General features: G+C 35.4%; 1 protein-coding gene across 2 annotated transcripts in view; it reads left to right on the top strand.

Moving 5' to 3' along the window:
- CPEB2 (cytoplasmic polyadenylation element binding protein 2) overlaps positions 1-17896 on the top strand; it is a 51559-nt gene that overhangs the window by 10750 nt on the left and 22913 nt on the right. For both annotated transcript variants that reach the window (XM_054293524.1, XM_054293516.1), the window contains 2 exons: positions 4081-4171; positions 12122-12172. In XM_054293524.1, coding sequence (XP_054149499.1) covers positions 4081-4171; positions 12122-12172 — 142 coding nt within the window. The remainder of the gene's footprint in view (positions 1-4080; positions 4172-12121; positions 12173-17896) is intronic.

The following is a 17896-nucleotide window of genomic DNA, read 5'->3' as shown; positions in this document are numbered from 1 at the left end:
AGAGACATGTAAAGATCATTCCTTAAAGATACTACCATTTACAGATTTTAATACCTATGTTAGCATTCCATTTTTTTACTTCAAGTAGTCCCACAAATCAGTAGTTTAAAGCATGTTTCCAAAATTCAAAGGTGTCAAGCTTCTTAACTATGAAGTAGTGTTTGTGGTTCCAAATAGGCAAAATTATTCACCACTCAATAGCTTTGGTTCTTGTATTTGCTTTATGCATAAGTGAAAATATATAAGCTTAGAGATGTGATTGCATTTTCTGCAAATGTTCAGACAGGATAATCTTTGCATAAATTGCACGGATATATATAGAAATCCTAAGCAGAATGTGCCAAAAAAACCTATTTGTTCATGAGTTTAGTACTGAAACTTGCTCTTCAGAGAAAGCTGCCCTTCTCCATTTATGCATATTCAGATGCATGGCTTGGGGACTACTTCTCAAATGCATCTCTTTGGGTGTACTTTGCATGACATTATCAAAAGCTCCTTCTAGCACTTGTATTCTGTGGGAAGGATACTTTGTGCTTTTCCTGTTCCTAAAATAACTACCATCTTCTATAAACTTTCCTTCATAGATGACTTTTTACTTAACCATATCACTCAGTCTGCAGTTGTGATTCTAATACGGGAAAGGTCGATCAAGCAGGAGTCAAACATTTAGACAGTTAAAAGTAAAAGAACTAGTCTGAGAATTTTGTTATGTTTGGGAGAAATTAACTATCAGCTCTGAGGGGAAAAAAGCTAGCATTATGTTGTGACACTCCACTGAGATACAGACCTTCTGACACAACAAGAGTTCACTTGCTTCTTAGCACAGAACTGATGAGCCACAGGGCTGAAAGAAATGGAAAATATTTAACAGGAATTCAACCTTGACAATTCTGGAGTCAGGATGATAGAAAGTGTGTATAAACATACATGCTTAGGTATCAGTGCTTTTGCACTACTGATTATCTTTATTTTTATTATTTCAACATGGTTGATAAGCAGTTATCTTCCAAAACTATCAGAAAATGTCTTTAAGACAACATGGAAATAGTTCTAATTTTTGGGACTACTTCCATGTTGTTTTAAAAGTAGGTCCAGGTTGTTTTAGAAGATAACTGCTTATCAGCTGTGTTGGATTAATGAAACTAAAGCTAATCCTAATTCTTGGGACTGTTTTCACAAGCATGGAGATCTGGAACAATCATGGTCTGTGATAGTGCTTTTCGTGCTTGTCCTAAAAATCAACCAAAAGTGTAATGGAAGTTTTCTGATTTAGTAGTGCCTGCTATGGGGGAATTGTCCAGTTTTAACAGACCTTTCTAGAAAATACTGGCTGGTGTGTGACCCACATTACTGACATACTTTTAAGTTCTGCTTTGAAATTAAAGCTTCCTATTAGCTTAGGTGAGAACTGTTCTCTTGAAAGATATGATGTACATATTTGGGGAGCTCAAAGCAGTGTTGTAGCATTAGAAAGCTGAGCTGCACAAAGGTTTAGAATGAACCTTGTACCCAAAGAATTACTTACTCCTTTAGAGACAGTTAAATTTCAAGTAGTATTGCTTTATAGTGTGCAATTCATCAGTGTCATTTGGAATAGTGATGAAAGTTTTGAGGCACTGATTACCAAGATAGTACCCAAACTCACAATTGGGTAGTGTGATGTGTGGGCAGTGGGATAGCAGAATGCAATTCCCATATTTAAATTCTGCTGTGCTGCAGTGTATTCACAATGTTTTGATATTGTGTGCTATCTGCCCATTGTATGTTTCCACTGGCCAAAATTAAGTATTGCAATTCAAGGAAACAAACCACAAACTTTCTAAAAAGGATGGGAAAAGTTTATTTTTCCTTCTGCTTCTAGCAGAGCAAGACCTTCTGCTTTATATACACAGAACTTTAAAAATAGAATGATGCAGGGGTGAAGTTAGAATCATTGCACCATGTCACCCACTAGAGCAGTTTACAAATAAATTGCAAGATCATGTTCCATGTTTTACTTTGCCATTCCTCTGTAAGATCTAGGACCCAGTACCCCAGTTGTAGGAATTAACCATGACTGAGCCCACAGAGTGTCATTAAGTCTGTAATAATGACCATTTCCCAGACAGTCATATGTTACCTCAGCACATATGTATGTAGCAGTATTAAAATAAATAAGAAAATTTGTAACGAGCCTGTTACAAAGATGAAGCACCATATACACTTCAGTCTGGTTTTTACCAATACTAGTTCTTTTCCATTACCAGCTACAAAAGTAGCAAAACATGTTTTGTCTTTACTCAGTGTTGGTTTTTGCAAGGGCACTGGCTACCTACCAGCTAGTGCTGTAAACTGAATTTAAGACTTCATTAACAATCCTGATGAGATACTTTCTGAATGCTTGGGGACAGTAGGGGGCAGATCCAGCTTGGTCACTGCTCACACCTTCTATAGAAAGCAAGTTTGCTGTGGTAAGCAGGTTCTTTTCATTGTGCTGTTGAGAAACAAACCTGTAAGGGCATGGAAGCAGATTAGTCACTTCAGTTTCCTTTGGTGGTTCTCAGGGCAACTGAACTGAATAAAAGCCAGCCAGTCCCAAAATTAGGTTACTATGAAGTGAAATAGTGATGGTGACTTGTTGGCAATCAAACCAGGTTGAAGATTGCCTCTTGAAGTGTCAGTGGCATTTGGTCTGGGGTATGGCAGGAGACAAGAGAAACCCACCTTTTTATTTTTTTAACAGATTGCCTACCCAACAGGAGCCCATTACTCTTAATAGTTGTTTGAGATAGAGATGAGAAAAAAGGCTTCGTCCTCTTCATCCCAACATTGACTAAACTTTTTAAGACATGAAACTGATGAGTTTCATCATGGCAGAGCTGATTAGAAGTCATAGTGTGTGTCATAGAAAACTTCTGGTCCAAAGCTTAATTTTTTTACTCCTGCAATGTGAAGAATATCTGTTTGCTGAGGGATGTAGTTTGAAGTGAATCTGTGGTTCTGCTGAACTGTCATGGAAAGTCACAGTGAATGTGGGAAATACCTTCTGTCCCTATTATATACATACTAATGCATAGCTGCATCTTTAGGGGATTTCACCGGTCCTGGGATGTATATGATGTATTTCATCCTACTCTGCTGAATTACTAGAGTGAAGACCACAGCAAAATTAAGGCACAATTATAGGATTTAAGTGCAGTACAGTCTAGGCAGAAGCCTTGAAAGTAGAAGAGATTGTAGTTTTACACAAACTGTTTTCAGTTTCTAAAAGGTATCCCAGAAAGACCAAAGAATTTAGGAGTCATCTTTTTTCTGTGTGTGTAACTTGGTTATATTGGAAAACATGTAAGAAAATGTCTTGGGTAAAACCAAATCAGTGAAAACATACTCAGTTCATTGCAATAACTTTTATTACTGTCAGGGAAAGTATTTGTAAAGACAGTATGGTAACTTCCTAATAATCATACATAAAAGAAATGGTTCTCCATGGGGCTGATAATCTATTAGTAAGATTTGTGACATTTTCTTTTCATAGTTTAGCTTTAATTTTCCACCCTTTAACCATTAAGGGCTGACCATTTGTAACTCAAAGCTTTGTCTACAAAGGCCCTGAAGCCAGTGAGCGTGCCCTCTGGCAGGGGCTGGTGGCCAAGCAGCAAGAAAATGCTGTCTGTTATGTGACATGACTGTCCTTGTCCTGTAGTTCCTCACCTTCCTCACTATTTCACTTGTGCATGAAATGAAATTGAACTCTTACAGACATTAGTCTCCTTCATTAATCAGCTTTTGCATAACTGTGCTGTGGATCACTAGAACTGATTCAAGCAGTTTTGAAGGAAACAGGCTTTCACAGGCTGTCAGATGCATACACAGCATTTGTTCACACTGCATCACACAGAGTTCTTCACACTGCATCTCTAGTTTATATTTGGATGCTGTTAAAATAACAGTTAATAAAATTAGATCTTACTTTGTATCGTTGTCCATCTTCAGAGTGTCTGAGTGGGCAGCTGTTAGAAGGAACTTGTGTTTTCCTTTCAAGTTTTTTGTTAAAAACTACAGCATTTGTATACCAATACTAAGGCTTTTGTTTTCTTTTAGGAACGAAATAGAATGTATGACAGTCTGAATATGCACTCTTTGGAAAACTCCCTTATTGACATTATGAGAGCAGAGCATGATCCACTTAAAGGTATGTTATTATGCTAAGTAAAGAAAAAAGGGTCATCCATTCTGCATATTTGAATGAATACTGGCTGTTAATTTAGATTCTAAGTTCATATTAAAGTGGAAAATGAACTACTTTTTCACTCAGGTGAAAAGTCAATCTTAAGCTGTCTTTTACTGAAAACGTTGTTTCACAGTCCCTTAAAACAAACCACTCCAAGTGTTGCCACCTAATTTTCCCTTTCTCTACAGTGAAAGCTGAAAAAAACCCCTAAGTTAATTGATAAAATCAGGATTTGTCCTTTAAAATATTTTTTCATATCTACTGGAGCATACTAATGCATCCAAATCTGGAGAAGTCCAGAAATACAGTTGGCTTTAGAATGCTGGTTCCTCTTACAGTCCTGAGCTCTATTAAATCATTTGGCCACAGCAGTGAGCATATGGCTACTATGTGTGGGCTTCCATTTTAACTCCTCTTTTCACTGTACATTAACTCACTCTTGTGAATTCTGTTCTTCAATACTTTCTCAGGTAGCATTTACTATTGAACATTGGGGCAGGGAACACAAACAATTGCAAGACTTTAGGCTTGCTTTGTAGAAATTAAATCTCTGTATTGAAGAAATAGAAAAAATGAAACAATTTTTTTTGCAGCATTATTTACTCCCATCCATTCTCCATTTCTAGAGGGTCCTATACTTACTGTATATTGCATTAGCACAGAAAGGCCTGTTCTTCTCCTAATTTGAAGGCACCTTGCTAATCTGCTCATGATTCTTTTAAGATCTGTGTAATTACTTGGAAGACCTGTAGCATTCAGATAGCATTTAATGGTATTTTAAGATTTAAAATAGTTAGCCAAAAGTTTGGAGTTTTTCCCCAAGCTGAAAATCTCTACAAAGCATCTTTAAGTATCTAGCATTTACTTAAACTGTTAATTTTTCTCGACTTTAAAGTAAGTAGAAGCCAAAATTAAGTTTTCTTAGGCGATTTTGAATCTGATCTCTTCTTTGTTATAGCCCAGAGAGAATCAATTCCACTTTTACAATTTTATGCAAGTCCATTACTAAACTCAGTTTCTGTCTGTTCTACATGTTTGTAAAACATTAGGTAAAACAAAAGATTTGAAGCCTGTAAACAACTGGCCCAGTGGTGACTGCTGTGTGCTAAAATCATGCTTGTCTCCTCAAGGCTGAGATTACCAGGTGTGTCGTTCCTCTTGCAGAGGATTCGTGCTTCTAATTGCCACACTCAGGTGGTTTCTCCTTCTTTCCTTGTCTGAAAGCTGCTGTTAGGCATAAAGCTAGAGAGTGCAGATCTACTGCACTGTGCTGCCATTGTCACCTCTCACATTCCTGAAGATGAAAATTACTCTGTTTCTTCCTTCTGTACATGCTGACACGACAAATGGAATTCGTTGCTTGGTTCCCCCTGCCATCTCACTGTTTTAATTTTATCTCTGTAATGCAGAAGAGATTTCAGAGGCACAGTGAGCACAGAAGATACTAATTTTTATTTTTAGTCGTCTCTTTGTATTTCATTATGTTATGATAGATGAAAATAATGTATTTCTAATAATAATTTTCCAAGGAGAGTAAGAGAAGAAAAAGCTTTAAGACTTGAAAGTTAATTTGGTTCATACGTAGATACCTTGAAAAACTCAGTAGTTTCCATCTGTGCTTTCTAGGGACATGAGAATATGGTGTCAGTCTACAGTTAAGAGATTTTTTTTTTAACAGTTAAACAGCTATGTTCTTGCAGTGAAAATTCTGCTAAGTTTTATGTTTGAACTAAAACAGATGGAAGCCATAGATAGTGATGAACTCAAAGGAAATCCATTTTTCTGTTCGAGTGCCAGAGAACAATGCACATGCCAACTGAATTTAAATAGAGTAATTGTGTGCTGCTATTTAACTTGATGGATAAGATATTTTTTCTCTGTGGATGTGATTTCAGCTATGTTATTAACAATAAGGCATGAGAAATGTTCCTTACAGACTGAAAATGGTAGGAGGAGGCATTGTGGTGTATTGGCCTTTTAGTTCTTCTCTACTGTCTTCTGATTTTTTTTCACCATTAATGGGCATTTCTGTAATTTCTGAGCAACTTTAACTTTTTTTTTTTCTCTGCCAGACCTGAAGCTGTAATTTGGTTATATCAGTCTCTCTGGCTTTTCACCACAGAAAATCTTAACATTTACTTAAAACTCCATCATATTTGCATGCAGAATGCACAGGATTAAGAATATTATTATTTGTTGCTCTTATTAATATACAACATTTTGTTGCAACTAAAGAGTATTTTGTAACTAGGGAATATTTTTGTGACAAGTTTTTAAGTAAATATAAGCACACTAAAACAATGCATCTTTTATATGTGATCACAGCAGTAAAATGAAAGTCCCTGGAATTTTAAGCACGTGTTTCAGATTTAGCTGCTTACAATATCTGGACTATGACTAAGCATCTTGTCTCAAATTTTGTACAATGCAGAACAGACAGCCTGTGTACTAGCTCATAGCTTCAAGTTTTGTGTGTCAAGATCCATTTTAGGAGCAAGTCAAATTTCACCACTTTTGCTTTCATGAACTTGAAAAAAAATTATTTCAAATATGATTCACTGAAAGCTAAGTTTATGCCTGCCAGAAAATTGTTTGTAGATGACTGGTTTTGGCTTTGCTGAGACAAAGCTTTGTCATTACAACACATGTGATCAAAAGAAAAGTAATTTTTAGCTTTCAATAAGATACTTTCAAGGTAGAGTAATAGGGAGAAAATGTTTGACTTCGCTAGCCATTGCAGCAGAAATACTGATCATATTAAAACTAATCTTTACCATGTATAATCTCCCCTTCTAGAAATGCATTTCATAACAAGACCTTAAGATTATCCCATCCATTCAATTCCAGTGAAATAAAAACTGAAGTTAAATTAATTCCTTTTATATCATTGGTCTTACATACCCTTTTTATTCTTCTAATAGTTCTTAAAACAATTGAGAGAAAAATTAAAATACTGATAGCCTGACACATAAAGGTATTGCTAGTATAACTCTTCAGACATACCACTTGTGTACCTGATTTTCTTTTTTCACTTCTGCTCCCCCAAATATCGATGTATTTTGCTGTCAAGAAGCAGGAAAGACAGTGCATTTGGGCTGAAAAAGATTATGGAGAAAGCTTAGAAGCAGTTGTTACATTTTCTATGCAATATATATTAGTATTGAGGAGACTGATTTAATGGGATTCATTACCTGCTGTTTTAAACATGTTTCTAGTAAAGACTGTGGCACAAAGAGCATTGTCTTTCTTTCAAAGGCATTTGTTCTATATTTTGTGTTATGAAGCTCTAAAGTTTAAAGCTGCACAGTTTCTTCCTAGAGTAATTCAGATTGTGCCAAGAAAAGAATTTCTGAGGCTGGAAAAAAATATAGAGGAAAAATTCTCTCCCTTGTCACATAAAAGGCTTTGAAATCTTACATACACATTGTTACTTCTTTCTTTCTTAGAAACTTTTTCTGATAAAAGAATATATTTGAGACTTGATAAACTGATTTGTCTGAATGCATGGATTATCAGAGACAGCCCATTTGGCCTCGTTGTGACTTGCACAGTTGATAGGCAAGCACTGGGAAATGCAGTCTCTGGGCTTTCTGGAACTGGGTGTTGGCCAAACACGGGTTTGTGCTGCTGTCTTAACTACGCTGGTTCCAAAACTGTGCTTTCTGAAACTGCTGTCATCCTCAGCCATTCTCTCTTTCTGGGAAAAGCTTGACTTGGAAGCTTTTTCTGTCCTACTCAGAAGATCTCTTGGAAGAAAAAAGGAAAAGGGATAAGGAGTTTTTGATTCTCAGTCTCTTCATACAACAAACTAAGACTTTGTAAAAAAGGGGAGAGTACATGTGAAGTATCGAACTTGTGAATCTGTGAGTCAGTAATGTTTTAATATATGGGGATTCCTCCAACAGTTTATTTAAATGAATAAAAAGTATACATTTCTAAAAGTAGATTTGAATTTGCCTTAAAATGAAAAGTGAGTATGCCAAAAAGAAGTTTACAAAAATTTATATTTCCTTTGCCCGATCAGTAACATGAGATTACAGAAATGTTGCTAAAACTAAGTTTGTTACTCTTTTCTCATGTTTGGATTAGCAAGACTCTTAATTTGATTCAGTGGCTATAATGGCCCACCAAAACTTCCTTGAAGCTTTTAATTTTTTTTTTTCTGTCCTCACAGAAGAATGCATTGAGAAATACATGTGAGGCAGTCAGTTCCATTAATATTAATTACATTTAGGTAAGGAAGAGGAGGCTAGATTTGATAGAACTCTGGTTGTATAAGGAGTGTCAGGCATACCTGCTGCTTCTTGGCAATGCTAGTTTCAATTTAGCCATGATACATGAGAATTACTAATTAGCAGTAGCATGGTGAAGTTGCAAGTTCAGGTTTGCACAGAGAATTTCTGTAACATGATGATCTTTCTGATACAGAATGGTAATATTAGGCACTTTATTTGTTCCCGATAGTAGGAGGTTACAAATTTTGGATCTGTAGACAAGTTCTGTAGAGAGGTAGTAAATTAATTTCTTAACATTTTTCAGGAATGGACTAAGCCTAATATTTAAATAATAGATATTTTCTAACTAATTGGTAGCTGATTTTAAACTATTCAATCATCTTTATTATTAAAACTACCTTTTTAAGCAGGTGGAGACTACTGGAACTGTTAAAAGACCATTGAATAGTTTATGCACTTCTAGATTACTGACATTGAAGCAGCATGGGATTAGATAGGATTTGTGCCTTGTTCTTAAAATGGTATCTTTTTTTTTAATGCATCAAACAACATACAGTGAAAATAGCCAGCTAGACAGATATATGTGATAGAAGCAAAGTAAATTGTTACAAGATGGTGCTCCCATCTTCTGTATTCTACATACTGATATTTTAAGTGAGGTTTAATATAGTAAATGTCCATTTAACTAGAATAACATGTTCAAAAATGCTGTGGTCTGAGCTCTATATAAAACTGATCTTGAACCCAATTCCACATGTGAAATGTTCTGAATTTATGTATGTCATGAAATTCAGATGGACAGCCTAGAAAACAGTTCATTTTACTTCAACAGATTAAGCTGAGAAATAGGAACCTAAACTAATATTATAAATAAGTAGCAATGATTGCATTTTGGAAAAGTAAGCAAACATTCTGTGTCTAAAATGTTCTTAAAGTTGTATGTCCAAGTGGTAGACCAGGTTACAAATACAGGGGTTTAGTTCACAAGAATGCAATAAAGTGTGGTTTAATTGAAATAACCATGTAAATAAGACTTATATGTATCAATACAGCAGTGTACTGAATATTTTGTTAGTTGTTTTCCTTTCTAATCTTGAAATCATTCATTATCTGAGTTAGCAAATTCATCTCCTCAACAATGAGATGGGGTTTTGGGCTGCAGTGATGGGCCCAGCTGCCTGGTGCAGTCCTTTGCTTCCACTCAGTGAAAAGTCCTTCATTATTTCAGCTTGGCATATGTGTTTGAAATGGAGCTTATTTGTGAAGCTATAAAGGAAAAAAGCAAAAGAATGCAAAAGCAGAATTACATAAACCTAGAATTTACTATTTTTTAGAAGTTTTCCTCCCTAGATGTTGACACTGGTGAGCTTCTCTCTCCTGCTAGGCCTTCAACCTGACTTCTGTTTATGAAATAATTGCAAGAAAAAAACCCTATCCTTTGTCTCTCTTGCTAAATAGGAAAAGAGGATAAATTCAGACAGGGAGAAAGACTGTCACCACAGAGCCAAGCAAGTTTGAGATAATGTCTCACAATTTCATTTGTTATTGTCGATAAATAGAGCATTCTGATTTGCAAATAATGCTGTTGCAAATGTTTCTATAGCAATGTATATAAACATGATATGACAGTGACAATTGTGTTTATGATATGACAATTTCACAGATCCTGTGAATTTCTTGCTGTTAGACAAATGAATGTTAGCCTTGATAGAGCAAAAACCTAAGTAGTATAGCAAAATAAGTTAAACTCCAGGCTGAGCTGTGGCAGCTCCCAGACTGCAATTTGAAGACACCTTTTTCCTGATTCTTTGCCTGTTTTACCAGCATGCATTGCTAGAAGGGTGGAATTTTTATAGTTCCAAGAAACATTAGATATAGTTGTAGGTGTTCAGTACAACAGAAGAAATATATTAAAACTGGACACTTTGAAGACAAGAAACATAGAGGCTCCTATGAAGGTTTTTGTGTTTAGTGTTTTGTTTAGCCTGCTCAAAGATTCTGTTGAAGTTAGAGAAGACAGCATTTCTCCGTGGAATTCATCTGCCCTTCTCCAGGAGCCTGCTGTAGCTTTTCAGTGCTTTCAAATTCAACAGCAAATTGTTCTTACCTAATCTTTAGGTATTCTGATACCATCCATTCTTACAATAATAAAATCTGTGGGATGACAAATAGTTCATAGCTATATAAAAATCTTTTTTTTTCCACAATGCCTGTAAATAATAAGGCTGAAGAAAATTTCCTAAATTATCTTAATCTTGCTATTTTGAAGTTTTAGCTTTCAGAGTTTGCAATGTGTATATTTTAAAATTATTTTTTGGCAGAAAATTACTATGTTGGTTTCTTAAAGGAGAAGAGGAAAACCTAAACCCTATTATTTACAGATTTACAACAAAAATATTTTTTATATAACCCCAAAGGTGTCCCTTGGGACTCTGAACTACTTAAAGAAATTTCTAGTCTTGCTGCTAAGCTCATGGGTTTTCCAGCAGTAGAGGACCAAGCAGAGTATGATAAGAATTGCTAGACAGCCTTAATATATAACTTGCTGATTTGGTTTTCTTTCTTTTCCCCCCCTGGGGCTTCTTTTTCTTGCAAGCCGTCTGAATATATATGACCCTTTAAAAATGTGTGAGTTCTACATGCCCATTGCTTCCAGACTGGGTTCTTCTTTATGCCTCTACAAGCATTCCCATTCCCATTTCTTTCAAAAGATTTAGATGGTTAAGTCACAGTATTCACATATATAAATAAAATGTTCTTCAAATTAAAAGCAAGCAAGTAAATATGAATAGCAAGATAGATGGCAATGCAGTTTTTTGCACATTCAACTACGTTTTTTTCAAACACAGCAGTTATTGTAAGTGTCTCTCTAGGTCAGTGTGCATTACTGGTATATTTGCAGCTTCCTGTAAAAAGAAAAAGTCTCCTTTAATAAAAAGGAATTGGCAGTGAACAGACTCTTCAGCTATGTATTTTATTAAACCATTCATTTAAGTACTGAAGTATAATGTGCCACTGGTGTAGTAAAATGCAATTCTTGAAAAATTCTAATGTCATGATATAAGGTTTACATGTAATTTTTTTTCTGTCTAAAATGCTGCAAATTTTATCTATGATAGTCTTTAATTTTGTTGAATCTGTATATAAGCAACTGCTCTAATGTTACTGGACCTACTGAAAAATATTACATACCAGGGTTATATGAAATACACCAAGATGCAGTCATAAATCAGTTAATAAAATTTGCATGCCTTATTTCTTTACTGAAAGAAAATAGCAGTTTCTTAAATTGCTTCAGTAGAGAAGCATGAAGTTGTAGAAATGCCACTCTGTTAAGCAATGTGCATAGTGCAGTTATTCACAGTCGCTGTGAAAGAGGAGACTAAAGCAGTCAGCACTATTTCTGGGTGTCATGAAACAAAAAGTGGCTTTATCCTATTGGAGCTGATCCCAAAGTACACTGCAGATCTTATGACCAGAGAATTAAGGTTAAGAAGTCTGTTCTTGTCAGCTTTAACTTGGGTCAAGGGTATTGTTGGTTAATGTGCTTGGAGTTAAATATTAGCTCTTTATTTCCCTTAGGCAAATTCTAAGCGTGATTTTTCATTATTTTTTCTGGCATAATAACTAAAACCTCTGCATTTGTTTTGTTCTTTGGTTTTTGTTTTCTCTTAAGGTCGCTTGAATTATCCACATCCGGGGACTGACAATCTTCTGATGTTAAATGGTAAGTTCTAATCTTATAACAGTTTCTAATTATCTCTAGCTTAGTTTAAATCTGACATGTTGGTATAAAATTATACTGTGCTATTCTGTTTCTGAATTACTTGCCTCTGGTCTTCAACACTGATGGGACTGTTGCCATTTCTTGGAGTTGAATGGCAAGAGCTAATCTTGCAACAGACTTTCATTATATCTAGCTTATTGGAAATCTGAAATGCTCATAATGATGCACTATTCTGTTTTGTTCTCAAGCAGTCCAGGGGTATGTTTTCCAAAGAGCTGTAGGAAATCTATTATACTGAAACAGGAATTAGAAAAATAAGAAGGCCAGAAACACATGTTTTTCTATATTGGGTAAATAAAGAGTGAACTAGACACTTTGCATTACACTCATGTGAAATAACATTTTATTTTTGCTGGGGTTTTTGAAAGTGGCTTTTGTCAAGCACGTGTCTGCCCATGAAATATGCTGAAGTTAGAGTTCATGTTCATGTTCCTCTCCCAGTAGGTCAGACTTCATGAACATCTGCTACTCAGTGAAGGCATGAACTTTAGCCTTTGTTCAAGGCTAAAGAAGGAAGCACAGCTTGGTAATCCATCTAAGTCAATAATAAATCAGGGCTTTTACACATTAAGTGTTTTCAGCATTGGGAAAAACTAGAGCTGTAGTGCCACAGCTTCTCTAGGTTAGAAGACATGGAAGCTGATGTACACAAAGTACACGCTTTTGTCATTCACTTGATGAGTCTAAGTGTTAACAGTAAAGATCTCTTAATAAAAAAATATGGCCAGAACACATTCGTTGCTGTTTGAAATTATATGGAGGGTTGTTTTTTTGTTGTTAGGTTTTGGTGGTTTTTTTAAATTGCCTTACCCATTCTGCACAGTCATTTACACTTGTGCAAATGGATAAAAAATGCAAGCAAATATCTATTTTCCCTGCATAACACTGAGCAAATGTTTAAAATTGTTTAAAATTTTAAGGAAACTAAGATTTACCTTTATGCCCGCTAAAGGGAAATACTGCACAATGGCCATTTGAAGAAGTAGATCCTTTGGTATTGAATAGGTAACTTTAAGATAATGGAGTGTCTTGAAAAGAAAAAACAGGTACTTAACTATAGAAATAAAATCAGTGTTTAGACAACACTGTATTGATTCCTCTACACTGAATATCAATGTGCTTGATGTCACAACATTTACAACATTTTACTTTCTGTATTTAACTGCAGCTTTAAGACCTGTTCTCCAAACTGGTTTGTTCAGGTGGTATATGTGCAAATAGGCATTATCTGCTGCTGTACAAGGAAGTGTTAGATGGGAAGGTATGAAGTGAAACTGAAGTATTTCAGTGAGGTGGCTGTAAGAGATTAATACTTTAATTTGTTTAATTTTACTTAGAATGGTGAACTTCTCTTTTTAGAGTTTTGCATGCTAAAAAAGCACATGGGAGCTATTATTACTCTATTGAATATCGAGGAAAGAAGGGATTTTTTGTTATCATGAGCACTGGAGAAATGCAGTGGTACCTGTCTATCCTAAAATCTTACCACAAAGCTAGAACATGCACTGAAGAATATCTTGCTTTTAATGCTTGTGTGGTTTCTCTTGTACTTGGAGGGGTAGCACTTAGTGTAACTGCTGTCCTCTTTAAAAGATGCAATATTATTTTCAGCCTTCAGTAAGTGAGATAAAAATAACAGTTTAGTATCTAAAAGGTGCTGCAACACATAATTTTTTAAATTATGCCCTTTAGAATTGAGTTCAGAGCCTTGTTGTGTCTCTAGCACAAAGCTGGAGTCTGATGTAGCTGTTGGTGCAGGCGAGGGCAGTCAGGAATGCTCTTCAGAGCCCCTGCAGGTTGGCATGTCTGAACTGCAGCTTCTTGCAGCTCAGGAACAGAAGCACTGGAAACACCTTTTGGGGAGCTCCAGCTGCTCAGACTCTGTGCAACCTTTCTTTCTTAGCAAGAATTGAGGGACTTCCTCCAAATGTGCAATAAGGAGAATTATGGTTTGAACACCTGGTGATGAGCTTGTAAACCTCAATTTCCTTCTCCACTTAAATGGGTTCAAGCCAACATTTCCCTCTGTCCCTGTAACTGGTGCCTTGGGGGGAGTTTTGGCAAAAGAATAGTTGGTAACTCAAAGACTCCACATTTGTCCCTTAATTTCTCAGTAAGTACTGTGGTAGCTATAAGGAGGAGCAGGAATACCAGACCTTCATGAAAGCAAATCACAAATATGTTTAAACACCCTCTCCCCATTTTTGCGGGCACTAATAATTAACACTGACCCTCTCTGGATTTTAGTGAGATTATTTTAGTGCACTGGTGCCTCTGGATTCCAGAAAGGTTCTAACATGACCCAGGCTGGAATTTTGCAGCCCTTTTACAGCTAAGCACTTCTAGATAGAACTTTTTTGATGGTAGTTTTTCCTCTTTGTAAATGATAGATTTTTTTCTATCTCATTTAAAATGTACTTACTGAACTGTACCTAATATTAATATTTACAGTTTTCATTATTTAAATTAATGAAATGAACTAAAGGAAACCTTATTTATGTGTTTTAATAAATTATGTATAATTATGTATCTGTTTCAGCTTAAGCTGTAAAAAAAAGTAATGCATTTTTAATGACTGTTATCTCTCAAAAGTTAAAAAAAAGGTACTTTGGAATGGGTATACCTGACTGCAGCTTTCTCAGCTTAGAGAGAAAATTTTTGAAACAAGTAATAATGCAAGAGTCAAGTTTTTTGGGATGTAGAGTGTTTTTCCCCATTATGGGATTTGCCCCACTTTCTCTTGTTTTAAAGCATTGAATTTTTTGAGTTGCTGTTGAGTTGCATAATTCCCCATTTCATTCATTTAGCAAGGGTGTATTAGACTTCTTACCGATACTATAACTGGTTGTGCTTCTAAAGAAAGCACTTCAATCAGAAATTACTGAATTACTTCAATCAGAAATTACTAAACTTCCTATACAGGAATTGCTAAATGAACTTCTGTAGTCTTACAGGTATCCCAGCTTGAATGGTCGTAATGATGTCTTTTAGCCTTAAAATCTATGAAGGTGTTATTTCTAAAGAAATTTAAATGAAATTTGGACACCCAAATCCAATAGAATGGAATGGGAATTAGGCATCTACCTCCTTTAGTCTAGACTCTTGGGAAATTATTGCTGTAACTGTTTATGGATTTCTTTAAATTACAGTTATTAATGAAAAGGGCTTCATCATGTCTCTGTCACCATTTGATCGTTATGTCACAATGTTAGTGACAAATCGTATTTTATCTTTGTAGGAAGTTTGCCTGATAGTTTTTCCTGATACACAACGTAGTGTTTATAATTCAGCTTCATCATTCAGCTGAGTTCTTGCAATGTGTGTATATTTGATCTCTGGTTGTGTATCTGAAATATGTGTCTGAATAAAACGAAACCATACATTTGGTATCTTTGTGGTAGCATTGCTCACATAATGTTCAATTCTATTGTCTTGAGGTTAGATGAACATGCACAGCAAACGTATTTACTTATGTTTTAAATCTGTGACCTGATTTATGTTGCAGAAAGGGAGATTTTAATTTTTCTGATGGGTGTAAGCTGTATTAGCATGCAACTTCAGGGATATAGAAAAAGAAGGTTTTAGCTAAAATCTTTGTTGTATATGCAGCACTCTTAATTTTGGAAGTTTCCAGTATTACTGGATTTAATTTTATTGGGCATCTTTGTACTTCTTGTATGTGTTGCCTAATTGATATTTTCTATAATGAAAGTGTCTTTCATGCATTCTCACTCATTTGAAATATTTCCAAGTTACTGGCTAATTAAAATATCCAGCTTTATAAAATAAAAGGCAAATTTCTGTATGACTTGGTATTTGGACATCGGAAAACAGTTTAATCTCTCCAGCTTTATAAATTAAAAGGCAACTTTCTGTATGACTTGGTATTTGGACAAGTTAAGGAAAACAGTGTAATCTCTCCATTTTTGTTGCTGTAAATCAATTATTTGCCTGCAGTGTCTGGCCTTTTCCAAAAGAGCTGTCTTCCCTGCAATTATTTATGTATAAACATGTGCACTGATTATGTGTATGCTAAATACATCTGTATAGTCTTGATGTATAGGTAAACGTGTAATTAACTATATTTATACAGCTGTCATGCCCTGTAAGCATGCCTGCTCTGTAAGGTGTAAAACATTATATGCATATTATTTTAATAAATACAGAAAATCTGCATTTTTCTAGATGCAAAGTAGCACTATGTCCCTGACCACACTAGTTTGCACTCTAAATGAGCAAGACATGAATTTTAGGGAGGAAGGTTTGCCATACAAGTAAAGTAAATGGTATGACAGCATCAGGTACAGTTTTGCTCCCATTTTCCCTGATTTTGTTGTTTTGGTGAAGCAAGAAATACACAGGTAACTTTGGTACGTTGTTGCAATTTCGATATATATGAAACATTGCACCATCTACTGTTTTAACTGCATTGGGATTTTTTTTTTTTTAACATTTTAGTAACTCTTTTGTTTTTCCTTAAAATTAATGTTTCCTTTTTTTTGAATGCACAAAGAAAAAACTTCAGTTGTTCTGTAACAAAGTATTTTTCTGCATATCAACTTGTCTTAACTATGAAAATGTAAGAAAATAGCTGAGCTGCTTTGGTGGGCTGAAGGGGGTGGAAGAAAAGCAGGATCCTGACCCTTGTGCCGAAAGATGAATATTAATATGCATCACTGTATTATCCTTTGAGAGAGAACACAGCACTGCATACGTTGCTGTGGATGGGCTGCACTTGAATTTTCCCTGCTTACTCTAGTTTAATTTGTGGATGGAATTTATTTTTTAAAAAAAGCACGTGGGGGCTAGGCAAGGGCTTAGTGACGCTGCTGCTAAATGCTACGTGGGAGTTGCTTTGGCCAGGAGTCAGAGAAGATTTGTGCATGCTGCAGCACTGCCACAGAACTGCGTCTTCTGAGGGCCTGCCTTCAGGGAGAAAACGTGTCTGAAGCTCAGCATCAGAATCCCCAGCACCTAGTGAGAGAGCTGATCACACAGAAGAATACGCAGCTTTGTGGATTCTGTTTTGATGTTGGAAATATGAATTAAAGTGTTTATACTTATTTAGGTACCCAGGTCTCTTTCAGAAAGTGGGTTTTTTTCTGTTTTGGCTTTCCAGTAGAAGTTTTAAGGATATGAAAACCTTTAAGCAAAAACTATTCTCTTCAATAATAATTATTTCAGATGAGAGAGAATAAATCTGAAAGCAAGTTCAGTACAAATTGGATAGAAGTATCATGATGTTGTGTAAAAATAACTTTTCTAAGGGAGCAAAAACAAGAAAGATTTTTTTCAAACTTCCATAAGCAATCCACTGAATTTCTAGTTGGAAGGGATCAAGATAACAAAGGGAAAAAATACTATATCTAATAAAATTTTTGAAAACCCCTAATCAAATAGGAGGTACCAGTATGTAAGTATTTCATAATATGAGAATGGAACAATGAATGACATTTATGAATCAGTGATTTTGAGTCAGTATGTATTTCAGGGGCCCAGAACAACAGTTGCTTTTAGGAGAAGTGTATGTATAGAGCTCTCGTAAAATAAAAACAATAATGCCAAGACACAGCTGTCTGTTCCTAAATGTTGCTATGATCTTATGGTTAATAGTAACATCTATTTGGATACTTAATGCCACTGTGTAATGATTAAAGTAATTTT

This window comes from Melozone crissalis, unplaced genomic scaffold (assembly GCF_028551555.1).
Source record: "Melozone crissalis strain CALT ecotype California unplaced genomic scaffold, PUWL_Pcris_2 ptg000006l_1, whole genome shotgun sequence".
Classification (NCBI taxonomy): Eukaryota; Metazoa; Chordata; class Aves; order Passeriformes; family Passerellidae; genus Melozone; species Melozone crissalis.
The sequence above is the reverse complement of the archived record's forward strand: the minus strand, read 5'-3'. Positions and strand labels throughout refer to the sequence as shown.